General features: G+C 39.7%; 2 protein-coding genes across 5 annotated transcripts; one reads left to right on the top strand and one right to left on the bottom strand.

Moving 5' to 3' along the window:
* Positions 1–4: 4 nt before the first annotated feature.
* FAM149B1 (family with sequence similarity 149 member B1) lies at positions 5–13,877 on the top strand. 4 transcript variants are annotated; one of them, XM_072869463.1, is made up of 15 exons: positions 6–131; positions 1,290–1,394; positions 1,975–2,107; positions 3,109–3,251; positions 3,894–4,013; positions 4,626–4,796; positions 6,465–6,652; positions 6,921–7,051; positions 7,639–7,692; positions 8,153–8,265; positions 8,917–9,123; positions 10,212–10,338; positions 10,668–10,793; positions 11,786–11,867; positions 13,666–13,877. In XM_072869463.1, exons 1-15 carry the CDS (start codon positions 82–84, stop codon positions 13,737–13,739), a joined length of 1,824 nt encoding a protein of 607 aa, XP_072725564.1. In that variant the 5' UTR covers positions 6–81; the 3' UTR covers positions 13,740–13,877. The 4 variants fall into 4 exon arrangements, with proteins under 4 accessions (XP_072725566.1, XP_072725564.1, XP_072725565.1 ...); XM_072869465.1 differs by lacking the exon at positions 10,668–10,793 and having other exon boundaries at positions 5–131; XM_072869464.1 differs by lacking the exon at positions 7,639–7,692.
* Positions 13,781–19,701, bottom strand: DNAJC9 (DnaJ heat shock protein family (Hsp40) member C9). The gene is made up of 5 exons (XM_072869469.1): positions 19,455–19,701; positions 19,213–19,353; positions 18,729–18,983; positions 17,845–17,928; positions 13,781–17,078 (listed from the first exon to the last, which is right to left on the bottom strand). The coding sequence occupies exons 1-5, from the start codon at positions 19,632–19,634 to the stop codon at positions 16,959–16,961; spliced, it is 780 nt and encodes a 259-aa protein (XP_072725570.1). The 5' UTR covers positions 19,635–19,701; the 3' UTR covers positions 13,781–16,958.
* Between the last annotated feature and the right edge of the window lie 664 nt (positions 19,702–20,365).

Below are 20,365 nucleotides of genomic sequence, written 5' to 3'. Positions count from 1 at the left end.
TCCGCCTCCCCGGGGGTGGGGCGTCGTCATGGCGGCGGCGGGCAGGCGGCGGGCGGCGGCGGCGGCGCGGCGGAGCTGAGGATGATCTCGCGATACGCGCGGAAGCCGGTGCCCCCCGGCGCTCTGGAGATGTGAGTCGCCGCCGCCTCCCCTCGGCCCCGCTGTCCCGGTCCCCGCCGCCCCGGTCCCCGCCGCCCCGGCCAGGCCCCGCTCCCGCCCGGTCCCCGCGCTCGGGCCTGGCCGCCCGCACCGCCCCTCAGCCTGAAAACCGGGCCCCGTGCTTGGACGGGGGGGTCGCGGGGCCGCGTGTCCCCGGGCGGGGCGGGGGTCGGAGCCGCAGGCCGGCGCTGGGCGCAGCTTACCCGTAGCGCTGGAGTGGGCCGGGTTTAACGTGGAGTTGTACGGATCCATGCCGTAACCGCGGTGCGGTGGCCTGTGCCGAGGCTGCGGCCGGTTGTGCTGCCTCAGGGGGTGGCCAGCAAAAGGGCAGCCACGGTAACGTGTTTACAGCGATCGTGGCCGACGAGTGTACTCGTCGCTTGAAAAATACAGGTGTGAGAGAACGTGATTAAATCCCTGTTCTTGTTTATTTTTTTTACCCCAGAGGTAACTGATGTGTAGGCACTTTTTTTCGGAGGGGGGGGGGGCGAGGGGTTTAAACAAATACATCAGTTTTGGTAGTTAGCTACTTTGATGCAGTCTTGTTTATGTTTAATTCTGTCATCTTTTCTGAACAGCAGAGCAATGACAGGAGAGAGAGCTTCTTTACTTAAGGCTCTTTCAGCCCATACTTGGGACAGGACTTTTGTTCCTGCATAGAGGGAGTTGGTACTTCTCTGTCTCCAACTACCGTGGCTTTTCTTGTCCCTCTTTCCTAGACATCTAAACTTTGACAAAACAAAAAACTAGCAGGTACTATTTCTCCTAACTTGCCTGTGCATAGTTTGGTGGCTACTCTTGTACTATTTGATTATAAGTCTCCTACAGGCATAATGACATTGTATCTGCTTTTAGAGAGCTGTAGACGAATTCACAACAACACTTTAAGTTTAAAGGAAGACACTGATTTCTAAGCAAAGACCTTTAACTCCGTGTTTAGCCTAGAGTTAGTTTTGTCACCTTAATTATAAAGCTTTGGTAACAAGAATCAGCCTTCTAATAATAATAAATGAGCTCCGGTATGCAAATTAATGCATTCCCTGAAAAGCAGAAGAAAACCGCTGTAAAGCTTGGGAACTCTGTAGATGTTTATTCTTATAAGTAATGTCAAGTTCCACTTCTTGTTTTAGACAAGGACTTCCAAAACATGCCTTGCGGCATCATCCGCTGCCAGAACCACTGGCTGAGGTGTGCCCAGCAACACCCACGGCTGAAAACTACGGCGAGGTCTCAAGGTACTTGTCATAACATAAAATGAATCTTTGTGTGGAGACAATGGCAAAACCAGGCACCTTTGTCTTGAGTTACCTTTACAGAAGTAGTACAGTTGGTAGGCTTAGGCTTTGCCTCAGATCTGTATCATTTCAGAACACATCCTTCCTGTTTTGGAAATAATAAAAAGTGTGTAGCTGTGTTCTGTTCCCAGCTTGCAAATAGCCTGGGTCATCTAATGTTACGTCAGAAACAAGAGGAGAAAAGATAAAAATAATTCCTGAGTGCTGTAAAACCAGGACTAGGAATAGTCTGCATCTTAATTGAGATAATTTTTTGAAAATCTATGTTTTGCTTGACCTCTAGACTTCCTATGTCATTGAGATTATTAGGAGTTACAGTTGTTATAATTAGTTGTGTACTATGGCTTAATTGCCTCTGAAGTAGATATTTACCCTATGAAAACTCTATCATTGCTAAGACCTCTTATGATATATCTATGCTTTTTTGTAGAGGAAGAAAAGTTTACTTACCCACTTCATTTGTCATTGTGTATTGTTGGCATTTTTGTCTTCCTTTTTTTCCTCAACATGTGCATTTCAGGGAGTCTCAAATCTGGAAGGAATCAGATTACCCTTCTGTTACTCCAGCTGATCATGGGAATTCATGGTCTGCTAGTCAGAGTTATGCCGACACCTCCACCGAAGACAGCTCAGTCTTCTCCTGGGGCTATGATGTGAGTAGAACGTAATAATCCAAACCAAATGTAGCACAGTGAGTAGAAAGACATTTGAAATACCATTGCAAAGACATTTCAGGATCAAAATGAGGATTGGATCTGTTAATAAATCATGATAGTGGTTATAAAAAGAACATCTTTTTTTACCTCTTCCCCATCTTTCCATTCTCTCAGATCAAAACATGTTAGGCTCATACTATTCAATTAATATTCTGCATTTCCATCTAAAACTTTGGAAATGCAAATCATTTAATGCATAAGTGTATCTATACAACGTAATAAATGCTGTTCTTGTGGAATCCCAAACATGAGTGGATGACTTTCAGACACTTGGTGTGAGTTTATCAAACTTCTGCATACTTGTATGTTTCTCAAAATATAGTAAGCCCCTAAAACATTATTTTCATTTAGAAATACTTGTTTTATTCCCCGTCTACCAAAACAAAGTGTGCTATTGCTTTCTGTGAGGTGAGATGGAACTGTTTAGATTTAAATTACCCAAGAACCAACCCCATTTTCTAGCTACACGAGAACATGTAACAAAGGTTGTGAACATCCTTCACTTTCACAGTGTTTCACACCAGTCTGCATTGCTTTTTGTTTTGCTGTTGTCTATGGACATTGCAAGCAACAAATTTTCCTTTTCATTAAAATGTCGCTGAATGTTATCCTTCCTGTTCTGACTTCTTTTATGTAAATTGCTATGTCTTTAACTTCATATAATAATACAGATATTTCAAAATGTTTTAATAGTTTTTCTCTTGTGTCAATGTAAGCTTTTTATGTAGCTATCATCAGTCCTAACAGCAGTCTGCATCATTGCTGGGGGGAAATTATTTAAAGTTAATGTCTTTCTATGCAAAAGAAAGAGAACTGTTTAAATCAGTCCTGCTAAGCTTTAAATAAATAGTTGTCTTTTTCAATTATAAAAAAAATCAATTAAAAAACCTCTCTGAATGCTATTCACTAGGTATTTATTGGATAACTTTCCTGTCTAGGAATTTGATAAAGCTGCCACACAACAGGTTCAGCAAATGTTCAGACAAATTGATGAGCTTCTCTACGAGCAGAAAGAAAACGTGCATGTTGAGGGACTGCGGGAAGAATGCCACCAGTGGACATCCAACTTTCCTCATCTCAGGTATTTTATTAACAGACTAATGCTAGTACCATCATTATAACCAGAGTTATAAAAGGGTAGAGATGGAAACAGTTGCTTTTAAAACAACGTTAGTAGCAGGATGGTTTTATGCAATTATACAGTAGATAGAGATAAAAAGATCACTCTGTTAGTCTGCCTGCCATTGTCATTAATAAACATTCTGCTGTCTCGCATTTGGTTTCTTGCCAGAGGTTTATTGCTATTTGCAACTGACTTGGCTTTAACATAGCAAAATTCTCAGAAAAGATGTATAGTATAGCTAAAGCCAGGTGCCTAAAATAATTTAAAAATCCTCCTACCCTAGCTCAGCAGTCCTATGGCTATCTAGAAACTTAAATTTTAAATCTTCATTACGTGTACTTGAACAGTTTTGTCCATATTCAAAAGTCTTACAATTAGCAGAGCATAAAAAAAACAAGCAAAATTTTCTTTATTTATTTACCTGACTCGAAGCAGTCTGTACTAGGGAAAACAACTGAAACCACATTGAACTATCACCAAGAAAACCGCATAGCTTCCCAATAGCATTTTTAGGATTTGCTGCTGTGTGTTCTTACACACTTCAATAATCTTACTTTCAATGTTTTCTGATTTATTTATCTTTTGTTTTTGCCACGGCAGGGTTGTGGGGAAGCAGATAGTGATCCCCACAGATGAAGGGTATGGATGGTATTCAAGTTCACCTTCTGGCAGTTTAGGTTCCTCAGATGTAAGTTCACCACGAGAAAAAGATTCTAATGAGTAAGTACCAGCGGTTAACACAGACCGTACCAAGGTGGGAAGGTAATTTTGTTCTCAGTGGATTGCAGTGATAGGCTTCTTAAAATATGAAGCCTAATTCCTTTCTGTTAGGCTGAGTTTTGAACACAGCACACTTTTTTTTTTCCTTTTTAACTAAAAGTAGTACATTCAAGTAGTACATACATAGCAAGACTATGTAGCTGCTTGTTGCTAACTACAGTAAACTGGTCAGTAAATAGAAATACCTTTGCTGCTGCTGACTTCTTAAGAATATACATGTATTGTAGCTGGTTTTATTGTTAATCATTATTAAATTTGTACAGAACTTCAAAAATACAAAGCACTACATTAGTACTACTTTTATTATTTAATGTTTTAGAATGTTTTTTACTTAGCCTTGAATTTTTTTCTGAAGTTTCAAGTTCCTTAGCAAGAATTAAAAATATCCAAACTAAAAGAGTTTTTGCTGTAATGCATAATTTGTTGGCCTCCCTACTGGTTGGCCTTAACTACTGTGTTGTCTCTTAGCCTCTCAGCTTACCAAATGCTGCTATTTGAAGTGGATAACAACTTATTCTCATTTCTGCTTTCTGAAAACTGTCACCTGTTCAGATTTAGTGTTTTTGGCAAGAAGGTACCTCTTTCTGTTACTCCCGTTCACAAAAAGGCTGACCGTTCCAAGTCTCCGACCTTGTGTTCTCCAGAGAGCGAAGAGGGTGAAGATGGAGTAATTGTCTCTGAAGGCGTAATGGAGGAATATTTAGCATTTGACTGCAGAGATGTGTAGGTATTGAATATTAAGATAGCAACTAGTACCAGTGTCCTGGAGTTCCTGCTGTTAAGATATATATATTTGGTTTTGACGTTAGTTGATAAAGTATTTGATGAATTTATTTTTTTTATATCTTTCCTCTAGAGAACTTTCAAAAGGCTGAGGTTGCTAGGGCACTGGGAAGTCTTCCAATCCATTTCCTAGAACAATTTATTTTGCTAAATTATTTTTATGAATTTTTTGTACTTTTTGATACTAGCCATTTTTGTGCCTGGTTTAAATAGTTCATTCCATCATAACTAAGAGCCTGCTATGTATTAACATATTTAATCAAACTTGTTTAAATGCTATTTGTTTGTTATACTAAGTCAAATTAAGTGTTGTTTGTTATGCACTAGCAATGTGCTGCTTTGGTTTTGTACTAGCATTTTGGGTGGAATTGTACCTTTCCAGATTTTCAGTGGTAATTTAAGAATTAGAGTGGATCTGATGTTTGCCAAGAAATAATTACCACTATTTTTATCTTAAGAAGAAAGGATTAAGGGTGGCATAAAGAGGATTCTTTTTGCCCTGTTACTTTATTCAACCCAACAATATGAACATATGGCCTGGGTAAGGACTCTGGATGGTACTGTCAGTTGCTAACTACTTAATTGGTTTTAATAAATAAAGCCACTTAGCTGCATGGACCATGAGATTCAAATTGGTACAATTTGAATTGGTATGAAACAATATTGCCGTCTCTGTAAAATAATGGTAGAAGTATTATAGCTTTTTCTAGTGGTATCTCCTTTTTTCTCAAGGTTTGTAGCTTTTGATGTTAAGTACTAATTCAGGGAGCAGATACAAAAGCCATAATAAATGTGCTTTCATCAGTATTATTTTCTCCCTTCTATAAAGTTTCTTTTGGCAGATGAACATAAACTTTTTTGAGCAGTTGTCTTCAAGGTTTCACACTTCAGAATACCTCTAGCATTGTGGAAGGGTCTGCAGCAAAGGCCAGTCGCTGCTGTGAATTATGTTTTTTCTCCCCTCTCATTGATTACATCTAATTGTCTAAAAGAGAATTAAGCCTGTGCCCTGAACATCTCCTGGCTGTTAGAGCAGCAGGCTCAGTGTGGCATTAAACAGTCATGAGTAGTGACATTCCTCTGTCTTGTCTTCAGAATTCTGTAGTGATGTTAGATATGGAGCCAAACAATGTGATTAACAAATATCACTGTAACTATTAATATTTATTTTTAAATGGAACTTTGATCCCCTTTGTAAATTATTTATTATTAATGAAGTACCATTTATAGTCATTCTGTATGGGGAAACCAAGGTGTGCAGTAATAAGGTGATTGTCTCCGTCATTTCTCACTTAGGTCAGTTGTAGATTCTGGAAGAAATAAAAGTTCAAGTGCCCAATGTACAGAAGCTTGCCTCTTTCAGTATTAGACTGTTATTTGATATTGCTGTTTATTAAACTATCAGCTCTCAGAAAATAATATTTGTATGATAAATACAAAACTTCTGAAGTAATGTCTTCAAGCTATTCGGCTAGCTGCCTTGACCAAGAGAAAATAGAACAGAAATGCAGCCTTAGCTGACGTTTTAATCCTATTAAATAAATGCAACAAAATATAGGAGACAAAGAAAATGTGTTTATGGTATAGGTAATGCTTGCATTTTTACAGGGAGGAGGAGTTACATGAGAGGAAAATGGGACTGTCCTCTGGTAGACGGAAATTGGGGTTTCCTCTTATCTCTCCATATTCCTGCATGAAGGATTCTGTGCTCACATTTGTGTTTGATGATGTGTGGAGTGAAGTCCTAGGCTGCATGGAAGAATTAATCTGTAGACACTGGGAAGGGTCAGCCTCTGGTAAGGATCACAGTTAAACTGAAGATTCAAAAGGGGATTTCAGTTACTTAATTTTGCAAGGATGCAATGAGAGAGAGATGTATTTGGGAATAATCTCTTCGGGGGGGGGGAGGTTATTTTGCTAACAGTGTGAGACATACCTTCAAAAGATTTAATAGAGCTTAGCATCTAAGAGGACTCTATTTAAAAAATTTGGATTTATAGCACTGTCCACAACTAGCAATGCCAATAGTCTGCATTTACAGGAATTCTCTGTTGCTTTGCGTAGATGATGAGAAAAATATCATAACAGTAGAAACAATCATAGCAGATGCTGGAAGCCCTTTGCAGTCTGATCCTCTGCCAGTCGTGTTACCTCGTGTGCCACAAACTAAAATGCCCTCAGTGACATCAAATCTGGTGAGTATTTTTAGCCAGCTGGTTTGTGTAGGGACAAATCAATACAGTGCTACCTAAGCAAACAGATTCAAGTATGTCAGGGGACTGTTTAGATACATAACTAGTTTGGATTTTGTATGAATGCTGACTGTACTTTCTAATGCTTAAGTTCTGTTATTCCTCAGTTGCAAGTTTTAATTCCTACTTTTCTCTTTAAAACTTAGTATTTTATATATGTATTGGATAACCATGTGGTGACTGTTCATTAATGATGTAGTTCTTTCTACATTTCAATAATGTTTGAACTAAATTGTGAGATTGAGGATTGTGTGTGTGAGATCGTATTCTCACTAGCTTATCTATAGCTAACTCATGAGGCACCAGAGGACAAATCTCAGTGCAGTTGTAAACCAGGGGGATGTTTTTTCTCAGACACTGAATTTGACTGTATAATCTGCTTTAGATGATCTGCTCCTAGAGTGGTGAGCACCAAAGTTTATCTGTTTATTCCATTTTAATTCAACTCTTTCCTTCTTATTTCTTTTTATTTCTTTCTCCTTTATTTCTACCCCTGTCTCTTCCTTATGTTCCCGTTACTACATGTGTAGTGCCCAAAAACCAGATGTGTCCGCAAAAGCAAAAAGAGGAGAAAACCACCTCAAGTATGTATGTTGGAGAGGTTTTAAAGCTCTGTTATTTCCTATTTGCTGTCGTTCCGGTGGGTAGAATTTGATGTTTTTCCAGATCAGTCTGTGTGCCAGGAAAGGATTTTACAGTTCTGTTCTTGATATAAAATGTCAACATACACTGAAAATTAGTTTCGTAAAGCTTCTGATTATAGCCATTGTTGGAAGATCCTGTCATGCAAATGAGAAACTGAGCTGGAAAATATTAAGTGTGACATAGCATGGTAGGATACATTTTCTAAGCACTACCATTTGCAAGAAAAATGGAATGCTAAGATGCCTGTCTTAGATGGGGAAATACTATAACTGAATATCTGGATATCATGGAAGAAATTAATTTATTTCCTCCAAAATTATTTACAAGGACAAAATCTGTAAATATGTGTGTATGTCTCTGCCAAACAGTAATTTACTTATTTATTTTTCAAACTTTCAGGTAAATCTCTCTCAAGGGCCAAGTAGTGGCTCTCAACGTAATCTGAATGGCTTGATGGTGATACACGGGATCCAGTTACAGCAAAGGAATCTGCCTGTAATGGAGAAAACACTGTAAGAACTATAGATCATCTGTTGTAAAGTAGTCACTCTCATGGTGAGAGGGATTCAACCCAAAACATTGTGAGATAATTTTCTACACTAGAGAAAGCAGTTCTCAATTATTTTCCTGCCTGTTTGTTTATTTATTTGTCCTCTCTGAAACAATATGCTTCTAGTACAGGTTTTCTGTTCGATTGCTGCTGGTTTACCACTTAGTGAACAGCTATGGCATTACTGTTGGCACTAACTGACATCCTGAAAAGAGATGAAGCTCAGAATGGGGCAGAGAAACTGATTTGCTCAGTTCCTAGAAGTGAACTAGGCTATGGGTGTGAAAACTGGTGTTTACAGTATGTTTTTTTTTTTTATGTGATTAATTTTGTTATGTGATTAATTTTTAATTTTATACTGGAATCTTCAATGAGAAAGCTCATAGTTCAGTAAAAAAAAATATAAAGATAGGCTTCTTTTTTCTTTTACATCCCCTATTCTTTTCTAATTTGGCTGTAAATTACTTTATATAGTTATGTAAATAAATGAAAACACATCATCTCTATCCACATGTAATATTATTAATGTCACATGTAGATGAGTACTTTGGTAACAGCATAGTTACCAGTCATGTTAACCATATCTCTTTTGGTTTTGTAATTCTTTTGTTAGGGACCTGGACAACAAACGTCCAGGCTCCAGTTCCATCCTCTCTACCAGAGTGTGGCCAAATCGTCCTCTAGAGCTCAGCACATCATCCCTGTCACGTTCCACAAGAAGGCGAAACCAACCACCACGTACCCTGCATCCTATCAGCACAAGCCATTCTCTTACTGGGACCCCAGGGTCTGTGGATGATGCCTTCAGGGGAACTCAATCGTATGTTTCAAAACCAGTTTCTCACTGCAAGTTACCATATTTAGAGAACCTAGCTTATACAAAGCATTCAGTTGAACAGAAAGAACATGAATTATTTGATTAAAGAAATTAACTGCCCATTAAAGCACAATCTCCCCTGAGAAAGCTAAAGATTCGCTCAAGTTGATGTTTACTGCGCTACAAGCTGCAATTTAATGACTCGCGTACATATTTAGGTAGTTTTGCACACAAACTATCTAGAAAATAGATTACTTATTCTTTTACATTCCTCCTGTGACTGTTAAATTCCTTTTGTATTTTGTGCAATTAGATTGGTTTAGCTCCCTTTAGAAGGCTTCAAAAAGCCTCTTGCACCTGTTCTGTCAAATAAACAAAATATGGAGAAGATAGAAGCCTTGTTTTACCCTCAGATGTTTTATTTGATGCTTGTAATAAGTGAAAGAGCTACAATATGCATTTGCATTATGTAGCTTTTTTACTTGCTCTGCTTAAAATATGGGCCACTGCTGTTTTCTAGACTCGTTTATCTTCAGTTGCTAGGCTGAAGTTAGCAGTAAGCAGTACTTCATCCTAAAGGGTATGAACAAAGAGCAGAAAAAAAATGCCATGTCCAGGAACGGGCAGACAAGATTCTACCATTGTATGGTAACTGCCCATGAAGACACCTTTATATATACACACCTTTATTCTGCAGTACCACAGCACACTCCTTCATAATGGACTGGATGAGGTGCATTTTAACCACCAACTAGATTTTATATACACCCATTACAAGGATTTCTGCTGGGGTACTCATTTTCAGACTCACTTTGCCTATATGCTTAATATTAAACATTCTGAAAATTAGAAGTTCTTGTTAATACATGAAAAATATTTCTGCCAAACTTCATCTGCTGCAGCACTCCTCTTTTAAATACAGTCTCCAATAATCAGCCCTAACACCAGCATCTTGTAGCAAGATTCTGCAACCCTTGCTCTTAGCTTTAACATTGTCTACATAATGCGAAACAAACTGACAATATTGTATGTTTACACAATGCCAAACATATAAACTGTATGTTTTTTCTGTTCTTATTGGTGCATTTCAGTTTGACTGCACATGAGCAGCTGACCTCACCCTCCCCACTGCCACTAAGCCGAAATAATCTCCTACCACCTATTACTACCACCAGTGTGGCAGAGCATGTGAGCACTGCAGGATCCCAGAGGCAAATGGTAATAGGCACAACGATTTTATTATTGGAGAGTCTAAAATGTATTTGCTGCTGATCAAATTACCTAACCCAAGAGTTCTAATTTGTCTGTTATCTTGTAAGTCACAGCAACTGAAATAGATGCACAAAAAATGCTGTATCAATTTTGACTAGCAACATCACCCGTAGTTGAATGCTTTAATTTCAATTGCTGCCAGAATTATTTTCCTCCGCATAACTAGGTGTGGAATTATTGACTTGGAAAATTAGCCTTAATTCCTAAAAAAATTCCTAATTATTTTAAGTGTACTGATGCAATAAGAAGTAGCCATAACTTATTCTTCAATGCAGAAATCTCGAGGAAACTCAAGTCGAGCTCACAGTGTAACAACACACGAAGATACCCACCAGCAGCTACAGGAGCAGCTTTTCTTACCTGATCATTTCTCCAGGCCTAACACAACCAACACATACTTGGTAAAGCATGGCAAATTATACCAAATCATCCTTAGTTACTCAGTAGGGTGCTTGGACAATTAACATAGGTAAACATTACTCGAGAACCAAATGTCACAGGTGATCAGTGCTAGGGAGTTCATCTAGTTCGCCACTTTGATTAGATACTCACAGGTTAACAGAAACATCACTGCTTGGCACTTCCAAAACAAACAGGACAAGTCACTTGTTCATGGATAACAATCTCACTATACTCCCCACAGCCAGCTTCTAACTACACCTATAAGCAGCTGGTGGTGCTACACTTTTCTTAAAGAATCCCAAGTTTGAGATGCTTGTGGAAAAAGCTAAGTGTTACTTGAGGTGTAACATTCAATCTAGCATCTTCTGTGAAGGCTTAAGAACGGTGGGGTAGGAGAGGATGCATTAAAGTTTTGCATAGACATTGGGAAGTCATTCCTACAGCTGTATTCAGAAATGCAAGGATAGGATAGTCTGCATTGCTTTCTTGCACAAGTTTGCTGTACTATTAATGTCCAGTCTCTTTCAGTATCAAATGCTCTTGGTTTAATTTATTGAAACACCTCCTCTACTGATACATTGTCCTATCTAACAAAGTATTTTTATTTAAGCTTTAAAAGCTATAACTTTAACAATAGCTTTTAAATAGCTGCTGGTTTGGTTTCTGTGTATATTTTCAACATCCTTGACTTAGCAGTTGAGTGTACAAACTTTCTAAAATGTATTTTGAAACAGAAAAATTTCCAGAAGTGGTCAGAATGCCTTTAACTGGCCCAGTGACCATTCTAAGTAAGAGTGTTACAAAAGTCTATTTTCTACTCTGTAGGAGTTGAACTTTAGGTTGATTTAACCCTCCTTAAACTTGTAAACGCTCTACTTAGCCCTTTACAACATCTTATGAATTAGGAAATACATGTTTAAGTAGTTTGTATAATAATCTTGATGTTTAGCATTTTTCATATCAAGATAAGTAACTTGAACTGTCTTTTCAGCCAGATCCACAGCACCGCCGTTCTTGCACTGTTATTGATTATAGTAATCAATCTTGGACAAGCAGAGGATCAACAGGTTCAGGTATGCTCATCAGTCATAGAATTTAATAAGATTAAGCAAGAGGTAGGCTTTTAGGACAAGGATGCATTTCCTACATAGGTAATTACGTTGAGGAGGTCTTTCAAAGTTCTATTTCATGTTTCAAATTTTCCATTATACAAGTTTTATACTTGCATATAGAGTATGTTTGGGTATGTTTTTTTTTTTTCTTGTTACCACCTAGTATTTTAAATCATTTAAGTAAGCTTAATGTAATCAGCTCCAATGCCTCTCATGTCAAAGTTAAGAGCAGGAGTTGCCAATTTAAACAGGGACTAGCAACAACTACTTTCTGTCCAAGGGTTTTTCATCTGCTCAACTATACAACTGAAAGAAGTTGCATTATGTCCAAAAAAACCCCAAACTGCATCTGGAAGAGATTGTACTAGAATTGCACTAGATCAACTCAAAGTTTATTTTAAAGACAGTAACCGTATCAGTACAATTCACATGCATACTCTGAAATTGGAGTACGCTTGTACTGTTTATTTGTAACAATTGGATTACCTTTATGGAGTTAAGTGGTGTAACCTAAAATGAATCTCATCTAAAATTACTTATTTTTAATTGATCAAAGTACCAAAGCAGCAGGAAGGCGTTTTTGTTGTGAATGTAATGCCTACTCTTCCCTCCAGTTTCTTCCTTCACTGCAAAGTCATCTCCTTAAATTGTTTAGTTAATACACTTTGAAAACAGTCTTCATATATGCTTCAGAATAGCTACACAGTCACAACCAGGGTTGCGGTTCTTTTTTAGTAGCAGGAAGCTACAAGACTAAGTTGCATGTGTGTACACAAGTGTTATGGTAGACCAATGAACCTTACTTATTTCAGCCTTACCTTCAGAGATTTAGGTTTTTCACCTTATGGCACACACAAGGTCTAGTCTAGTCAGTTGAAAGGGAGTTTGTTCAGAGATTACGGTAGAGTAAAAGTTAACTTTTGTGTCCTGGAACAGCTTTTATGAATGCTGTCTTTATAACTCTCACCTGAGTTCACCTTGAGCACTCCCTGTTAACTTTGTATTGATGCTAAGTATCACCTCCACCTGGAAAGGGTGGCACAGAGCAGGGGATTAGATGCACTTTCTGAAAACTAGGTCTGTCAAGACAAGTTACACTGGATTCCTTTCATGGCAGTGTTTTGGGATTCTGTATGGAGTTGTCAAAGTTTCCCACATAAAAATACACTAACAAGATAGGATTGAAGCTGCAAAAATTAAAGGAAGCTGCAAAGGTTAACGTAGCAAGTACAGGGGTGATTATTAGAGGACAGGAGGGCTCTTTTAGCTTGTTTAATAGCTGAATGGCCTACTAACACTAATATAAGTGGTACAAGAGGCAACTTGAGTTTAAGAAGGGCACTAAGCTGAAGTAACTTGTTTTTAAACAAGAAGGGAGTGGCTTCTACTGAAATTAAAATAAATATCTGCCCTCCCCCCCCAAAAAACCCAACAGTATCTTTAAATGCAAGATGCGTCTTATGACTGCTGTATTAACAAAAAAAATTGAAATCAGCATAACTTTGTAGACTTGAATATTTCATTAAGTATCGAGGATCACAGTAGTTCCCTGCAACACAGCACAAACTTTGCCCCTTTTGGAAGGCCAGTCACTTGTCTCAGACTTGCGTAAGTTATACATACTGCAGTTGATAGCCACGTATTAGAATAAAAAGCCAAAAAAAGGCATTTTCGTTTTAAACTAAAGGAGATGTATTTGGTACTTAGTTTTAATACCTTCCAAGAAGTCTTAAAGTTGTACATGATCTCTGTTTATTAGGTCTTCAGCTGCATGGTTCTGTGAAAGGCCACAGTCGAAGTGGATCAGTCACAAAAAGCAAACAGGGGTTCTGACATGCCATGAAGAAGTATCCATCCATCTCCAGAGAGTCATGAACCACCTCTCATTCTCAGCAACGTCAACATTGTTTACAGAGAGTTTTCAAACACCCTTCCTTATGAATAGATATTTTTATATAAATCTAAGCAGCAGCTGCCAAAGATTAGAAGGGGTATACTTAAACATTCCATTTTCTACTAGTAGAAAAAGTTATACTCCGGTGGAAGGGTGAATATACTCCAGTGGGCAGGAAAGCCTAACTCCTAGAAAATCTAGCAAACGCTCTCAGTCATTGCTGTTTTCCCATTACTGGCTTGTGACTGGTTCATGTTGTTACAGGCAGGTAGTGCAGACCCTGCTGATTCTTCTGTTAGCACTACAAAAGATTAATCAGGCCTTCCACATCAGTAGTAATTTAAATTTTTAAAGCTATATTTATGTTTAAAGCAATATTATACTATCAAAAGCAAGCACTACACATGATACTGCTTCCACAACTCTACTTAGACAAGTTATGAATCCTGTAGTTAGTGCAGCAGATATTAACACAGTTGCGTAAAACTAAGGTAGCAAACCAGATGAACAGAACTGACAACTTCAAGGGTAGCACGCCACTGACTATTCCTGTGTTACATACTTATACCTCTTCCTCAGTGACTGAAGAAGGTTTAAGAGGTAAAAAGAGTCTCTTACTGCAAGTAGTTCCAGACAGTATTCAAAGAAAGTACATTGTCTTCCTGGTGAGATATTTTATGGCAATTTCACAGAATAGGTCAGTCTCCCTTTCTAAAAATACCTACTATTATACAAGATTTCTGCACTCCCACATGAAGTTCCACAACCCACAGATGCAACGTAGCTTTTAGTAGATGTGTTCTGCACTGTGTGACAGACATACTGGAGGTATCAGCTGTAGTTGTCCTTGTGCTTCCAGATAAGACAAAAACATGAAATACAGGCTTCATCAAAATAAATGCTTAGTTGAAGATCTTACTTCCAAGCAGTAAGTGCCAGAGTACAAGTAAGTGTAAACATAAGGCGAGGATAACCACTTAATGTATTTTCACAAAGTTAGGACACTGCACAAAAACAGTTGTTCCTTCATAATCCAATTAAAGAGCACTTTCTCTTAAATTTCCTTAATATTTTCCAAATTACAATTCATAATGGAAAAAACTTGTCAGTATTCTTTATGAAGTGGCTCCTGCTTCCCCACTCTAAAGTTATGCAATCTGTCAAATTAGTTAGTGGTACCTCCAGAACAGCTAGTAATTTTTAATCAATATTGAAGTTCTTGAGTCCAGTTGATCTGAGCACGCTCTAATCAAAAAGAAGGGAGAAGAAAGCAAAAGGGAACTGTGCAAATGCAACTGGGTTAACTTTCCTTTGCATTTCTAGAGGGGGGAAAAAAGCTCTGGGCTCAATCTAAATCTCTTAAGTTTGCATAGAGATAAATTGATGCTAAAGAGAGGCCTCTATTCACTAAACCCTTTCAAAATACAGTTTCCCTTAACAGCCAAGACAGTTAAATAACACACTGTACAATGTTCCAGTAATCTCAAGCTAACTGGAGATAAGCATCCCATTTATATCAGTGCCATTCCTCAGGGACCAAGTTAGTGTTCTGTAGCCCTTGTGCATAAGAGTTACAAAAAATACACAAATAAACTTGAACAGACTTCTAGTAACATAATGTAGTATTTTATAGCCTAGAGGAATCAGTGTGTTAAAGTGAAAGCAGTCTCATCGTAACGTAATTTTTGGTTTCTGTACAGATGGTTGACACCAGAGACTTCTCCTGGGCTGTTAGATACCTATTTTGTATAGTAAAAGTAACATTCAAGTCATGCGTTATGCAACACAATTATATGCTGTACTCTGTCAGAATCAGGACAATTTTTTTTAAAGCAGCCAAGTAAAAGGGAACAGAGTTACTATTCTACCTCTAGCTTCCCCCCAGGAAGCTCTATTAAATAGTCAGTTCCTGAATGCTATCACTGAAGCAATGAGGACCTTTAACTCAAAAGTAAGTGTTCACCTTGATCCACAAAATAAAACCAGCCTCATTCCTTTGAGCTACAGCAAGTTGAATACTAGTTTCCCTTCAACTTCATACCCCTGCACACTACATCAAGTGGTTTAAAAACAGCTGAAGTAAAAACCTTCAAAGTATTTGTGCATCTTACGGAAGTACTTCGCTTCTGAGATAACAACTGTTGACAAATACAATGAAGTAGCTAATCACTACCATCCTACAGCAGACTTGACTGTGATGCTGTTGAGATAACACACAATACATTTCTAAGCTTTGGAATGCCTTGTCATGGGACATCACAAACCCTATAAATACACAGAACTGACTCTATTGTGTAGATTTTTAAGTTTATTACCTCAGTGTGTTAGAGAATTTCTGCATAGTCACCTACATGGTGCAATCTCATATTTTTCCTAAGGCACCTGCTACAAGCAATCAAAGACCAAACACTAGGTGGTCCTTTCATCTAATGTAGCATCACCAGCACCGATGCCACAGTTAATATAGACATATTTTCATCTGCTAGAGAAGCAAGTAGTATTTACTTGACGTAAATCCATCAGAAAAGTCAACACGATCAGTTTGTTTTGAACAGCTACTTAGAAAATGTAGAGAGGGCAGGGGAAGCAATTCTGCAAAAACCTTTTCATTTATTAAATCCGCAGTTTTCCAAAGTATCTTTATAAAACCAATGGAGCATCTGAAAAAGACCTGTTGAGCTGAAGTGCAAAGACCTTTAAAAACAGCAGGTTTGTTACAAAAGAAATGTGTGAATAGCAAAAAGATAAGGCTTCCAACTCAGAAGCCACAGGAACCAGCACTGAAGACTCTCCAAGGTGTGAGATTACATTGTCTTGCCATCAGCTGTACCAATATCCATTAGGCGCTTGGAAGGAAGGGGCTTCAACACAAGTTTAATAAACACACCGCCATCCCAAACATCACATGGCTTCCTTACTGTAACAAAACTAATTAGCCAAGAATCTGTTTTATTTTAACTGAAGAGCACCCAAAGGATTTTAAACAGTAGCACCAGAATGCTTTGTCTGTCTTGTTCATGATGCGTTCTCTATCATACCTCCCAGTCACAGCAAGTTGATGCACACATACTCCAGAACAGTAGTCCAAAAAAATTCTGAAATTCTCCCAAATCCATGTGTTCCCATAGAAAATTATACCCGATAGACTACACAGTTCTTTATTTCTTTCCTTTCTTGGCTGCAGTCTTCTTTCTTCCTTGTTTAGCATTATTCCCATATTTTGCTTCCAGTTGGGCCAAAAAGTCATCCATTTCCTTTTTTCGATCTTTATTTCTGCTCTGGGGGAGGAGAAAAAAAACGAAACCAACAAACAAAAAACCAAAAACTTTTACTACTTCCCAATACAGATTATTCTATTGAAGTGAGATAGCTACATAAAACCTCGAAATGGATTAAACGGGGAATATAAGCTACAGGAGGTATAGTACTGTTGAGCAAAAGCCTACTTGTATACTTGAGGCTCTATACCTAACTTCTAGAAGTATCAAGACAGGTAAAGAGTGGCTATAAAAAAAAAAAAATGACATAAGGCTAGGAAAAGCAAAGCAATTTCTAGTTTGGACCCAAAATTCTATTACAATTTGAGGAATGATTAAACATGAATGTTCTAAGAAGCCCACTGGACAATTAGAAAGAAGAAACAGAAAACATTCTGAAAAACAGAATGTAAACAGTATGTTTCTTTGCTTGATCCCCAACATAAAAAAGCAAAATAGTAAGACCTATAGACTTCTACATCCTCGTGGAATCCCTCAGAAATAAAGAATCATTAACACTCCCTATCTAACTGCCTAAAACTAGAAGTTAAATATTTTGATTGTGTATGCAGTAAGGATAAGTATATTAGAGTAACTTTGTTAATTTTTAAAAAGACACAGGTAATAAAATCCATACCATACTCTATTAAAATACACAGATAGTTAACATTAAGGTCAGATTTTAACCTCAGGAACCCAGAAGAGTTGCAAGGATCCAAAATACAAAGATGCTCAGGGAAAATACAATTATAAGCCAGTAACATAACTATCTTACAAAAAGCCTTACTTGAATCAGCGCTTTCAAGTCATCTTCTCCACCAAGGCCCAGTTCATCTTTAGTCTTTTCTGCCTCTCTAGCTTCTTTTTCTGCCTAAAATAGCAAACTAGGTTTTTTAAAAAGTATTTTGCATGTTATTTGATGAAGTCTTATAGAGTTACCAAACACTTTATTTTACATCCGTATATAAATAGCTGCAAGGAAACACAAATGGTTTCCAAGTTTGGCCACAGATGAGAGATCACTCAAAGAGAAAGCCCATTCTGGTTCTGCAATTTAGTAGAGCAGGACAGTTTTTTGTGTTTCACAATGCTGAACATAATGAGATGTCCATCCCCATCCCTGTTCCCCAACCATACTTTTTTTGTCTTAGCAGCTATTACATTTTCTTACATTGGAGAAAGGTTACTGTGATGTGCATATAACATATTTTACAAAGTCCCAAAAAACAAACAAACAAAACCCCAAACACCACCAGGTTGGAGAAGAGGTCCATTGAGTCCAGAATGTTATTTCACACTTGCCAAAAGGCAAGCATAATCTATTTCCTCCCCACGTATGCTTCTTAATTCCAGCAGCTCATGGCTTTGTAAATGCAGGGACATGCTAAACTGTAATAAGCCATTGTGTATAATAAGAAAATAAAGAAGTAATAGACAACAGCCTATTACAACTCAAAAGCCTTTCACAACAATTTGGGGGGCGGGGAGGGGGGGCCAGCGGTGGAGAACACAGGTGACTAAATGTGAAAGTCAAAGATACTGAGCAGGATCTGTAACCCAGCAATCCTGTGGCAAACATTTTTCTTAAAACCAGTTTCATTTATTTCTACTGAGGGAGATTAAAAGCTTATAAAAAATGTTTCCCTTTGATCCCCGATTGATATAACCTACCCGCCTTTTTCTTGTGATCATTTTCTGCTTTGCCTCTTTTACAAAACCTTTGTAGGATGGGACTTCTCCAGCGTCAATGGCTTTTTCTATGATTTTTCGTATTCTTGGTTCATCTGTATAGTCCACACACAACACCGACTCCATTATTCTGTCCATGTCACCCTCAAAATCCATGTATGCTGCTTTAATATCAGCTAGCTCTTCTTCTGAATCTTTATAGCTCTTTTCAAACTCTTCAATGTCTTTTACCGTGATCTGAAGCAAAGAGGTGACACTTCTTGAGTTACAGGATTTATTCACCAGAAGGATTTAAGAGATAGCATTAAAAAAACCCCAATACTCTACACAAAGCTCGTAAGGGAGACACAGCTACAACTGTGAAACAGCGGGCTTCTCTTTCCCGGAAGGTTTGCCGTCCCGCTGAGGTGAGCCCTGCAGGGCCCCACCGCCGGTTCCCAGACCTCGGCCCCGGCCCGGTTCTCACCTTCTTGAAGAGCAGCCGCCAGTACTCCTGCCAGTCCCGCTCGCCCCTCAGCGCCTCGCCCTCCTCATCCACCGTGCCCTGCTCATCGTACACGGCGCGCTGCTCCGGGTCGCTCAGGACGGCGTACGCCTTGCCCAGGATCTGCGGGGAGACGGGGGCCGGTCGGTCGGTCGGTCAGTCAGGGGAGCCGGCCGGCAGTCAGTCAGGGGCCGCCGCCGGCCGCCCCGCCCGCCCGCGCTCACCTGGAACCGCCGCGTCGCCTCCTCCTTGGCATCGGGCTCGGCGCGGTCGGGGTGTACGCGGAGCGAGGCGCGGTGGTAGCCGCGGCGGATCTCCTCGGGCGAGGCCTCCCGGCGGACGCCCAGGACGCGGTAGAGGTCGGGGGAGCCGAAGGCGGCCTCGCACTGCTCTAGCAGCCCCATCCCGCCAACGCCGCGGCACCGCCCCCGCCCAGCGGCCCGCCGCCCCAAGAGCGCCAACCGCCGCCGCGCCCGCCTGCCTCTCGCGAGAGTTGGGCTGGAGGCGGGGACGCGCATGCGCGGGGCTGGCGGCCCGCCGGTAGGAGGCCGTGGCGCCGGGCGGCGCGGGAGCGAGGTCGGCGCCCTCAGGGGAACTTCGGGGGTTAACCGTCGTAGCCCGCCTGGACCGCTCCCCCTGGCAGAGGGGAGCTTTCCCGCAGGACCAATTTGAGGAGCAGACCGGGAACAAGGCAGGAGCTGGGCACGTGCCCGCAGCAGGGCTGTACGCGGCCTGGTTTCCCCCATGCCTCCCCCACGCGTGGGGAGGAGGTTCCAAGGGTTTGGATTCACACCGCTCCCTCTCAGGGACGTGCTGGGAACCCACTCCTGAGCGACAGCCTCCTCTCCTGCCTGGGAACTCAGTATGTGTTCTGCAAAGAAAAGCCAGGGCCACTCGGATACAGTTACCATCAGTAAATTAAAAAAAAAAAAAAAAAAAAAAAAAAAGGCAGGGGACTCCTATTCGGCTTTCCACTTTCCATTGGTAAACGGTAAGCTTTGTGGGTCATGCAGTTCTTGCAGGCTAGATGAAATCCACTGACTACTGAAAAAGCTTGCCTGCCTTCTAAAAATACAGATGCTCCAAAATACCTATGAGACTTTCATTAAGACACATAGACCCCCCCAAAAAAACC

Source organism: Ciconia boyciana, chromosome 8 (genome assembly GCF_034638445.1).
Source record: "Ciconia boyciana chromosome 8, ASM3463844v1, whole genome shotgun sequence".
Lineage (NCBI taxonomy): Eukaryota > Metazoa > Chordata > Aves > Ciconiiformes > Ciconiidae > Ciconia > Ciconia boyciana.
The sequence above is the reverse complement of the archived record's forward strand: the minus strand, read 5'-3'. Positions and strand labels throughout refer to the sequence as shown.

Bases quoted from the DNA above. Each gene is read 5' to 3' on its own strand.
- DNAJC9 (XM_072869469.1), bottom strand. From the start codon at position 19,634: ATGGGGCTGCTAGAGCAGTGCGAGGCCGCCTTCGGCTCCCCCGACCTC. The intron at 18,984-19,212 runs GTGAGAACCGGG...TCTTTGCTTCAG, and splicing joins GGCGGCTGCTCTTCAAGAAG to ATCACGGTAAAAGACATTGA. The intron at 17,929-18,728 runs GTAGGTTATATC...TTGCTATTTTAG, and splicing joins TGATCACAAGAAAAAGGCGG to GCAGAAAAAGAAGCTAGAGA.
- FAM149B1 (XM_072869463.1), top strand. From the start codon at position 82: ATGATCTCGCGATACGCGCGGAAGCCGGTGCCCCCCGGCGCTCTGGAG. The intron at 4,014-4,625 runs GTAAGTACCAGC...TCACCTGTTCAG, and splicing joins CGAGAAAAAGATTCTAATGA to ATTTAGTGTTTTTGGCAAGA. The intron at 10,794-11,785 runs GTAAAGCATGGC...CTGTCTTTTCAG, and splicing joins ACACAACCAACACATACTTG to CCAGATCCACAGCACCGCCG.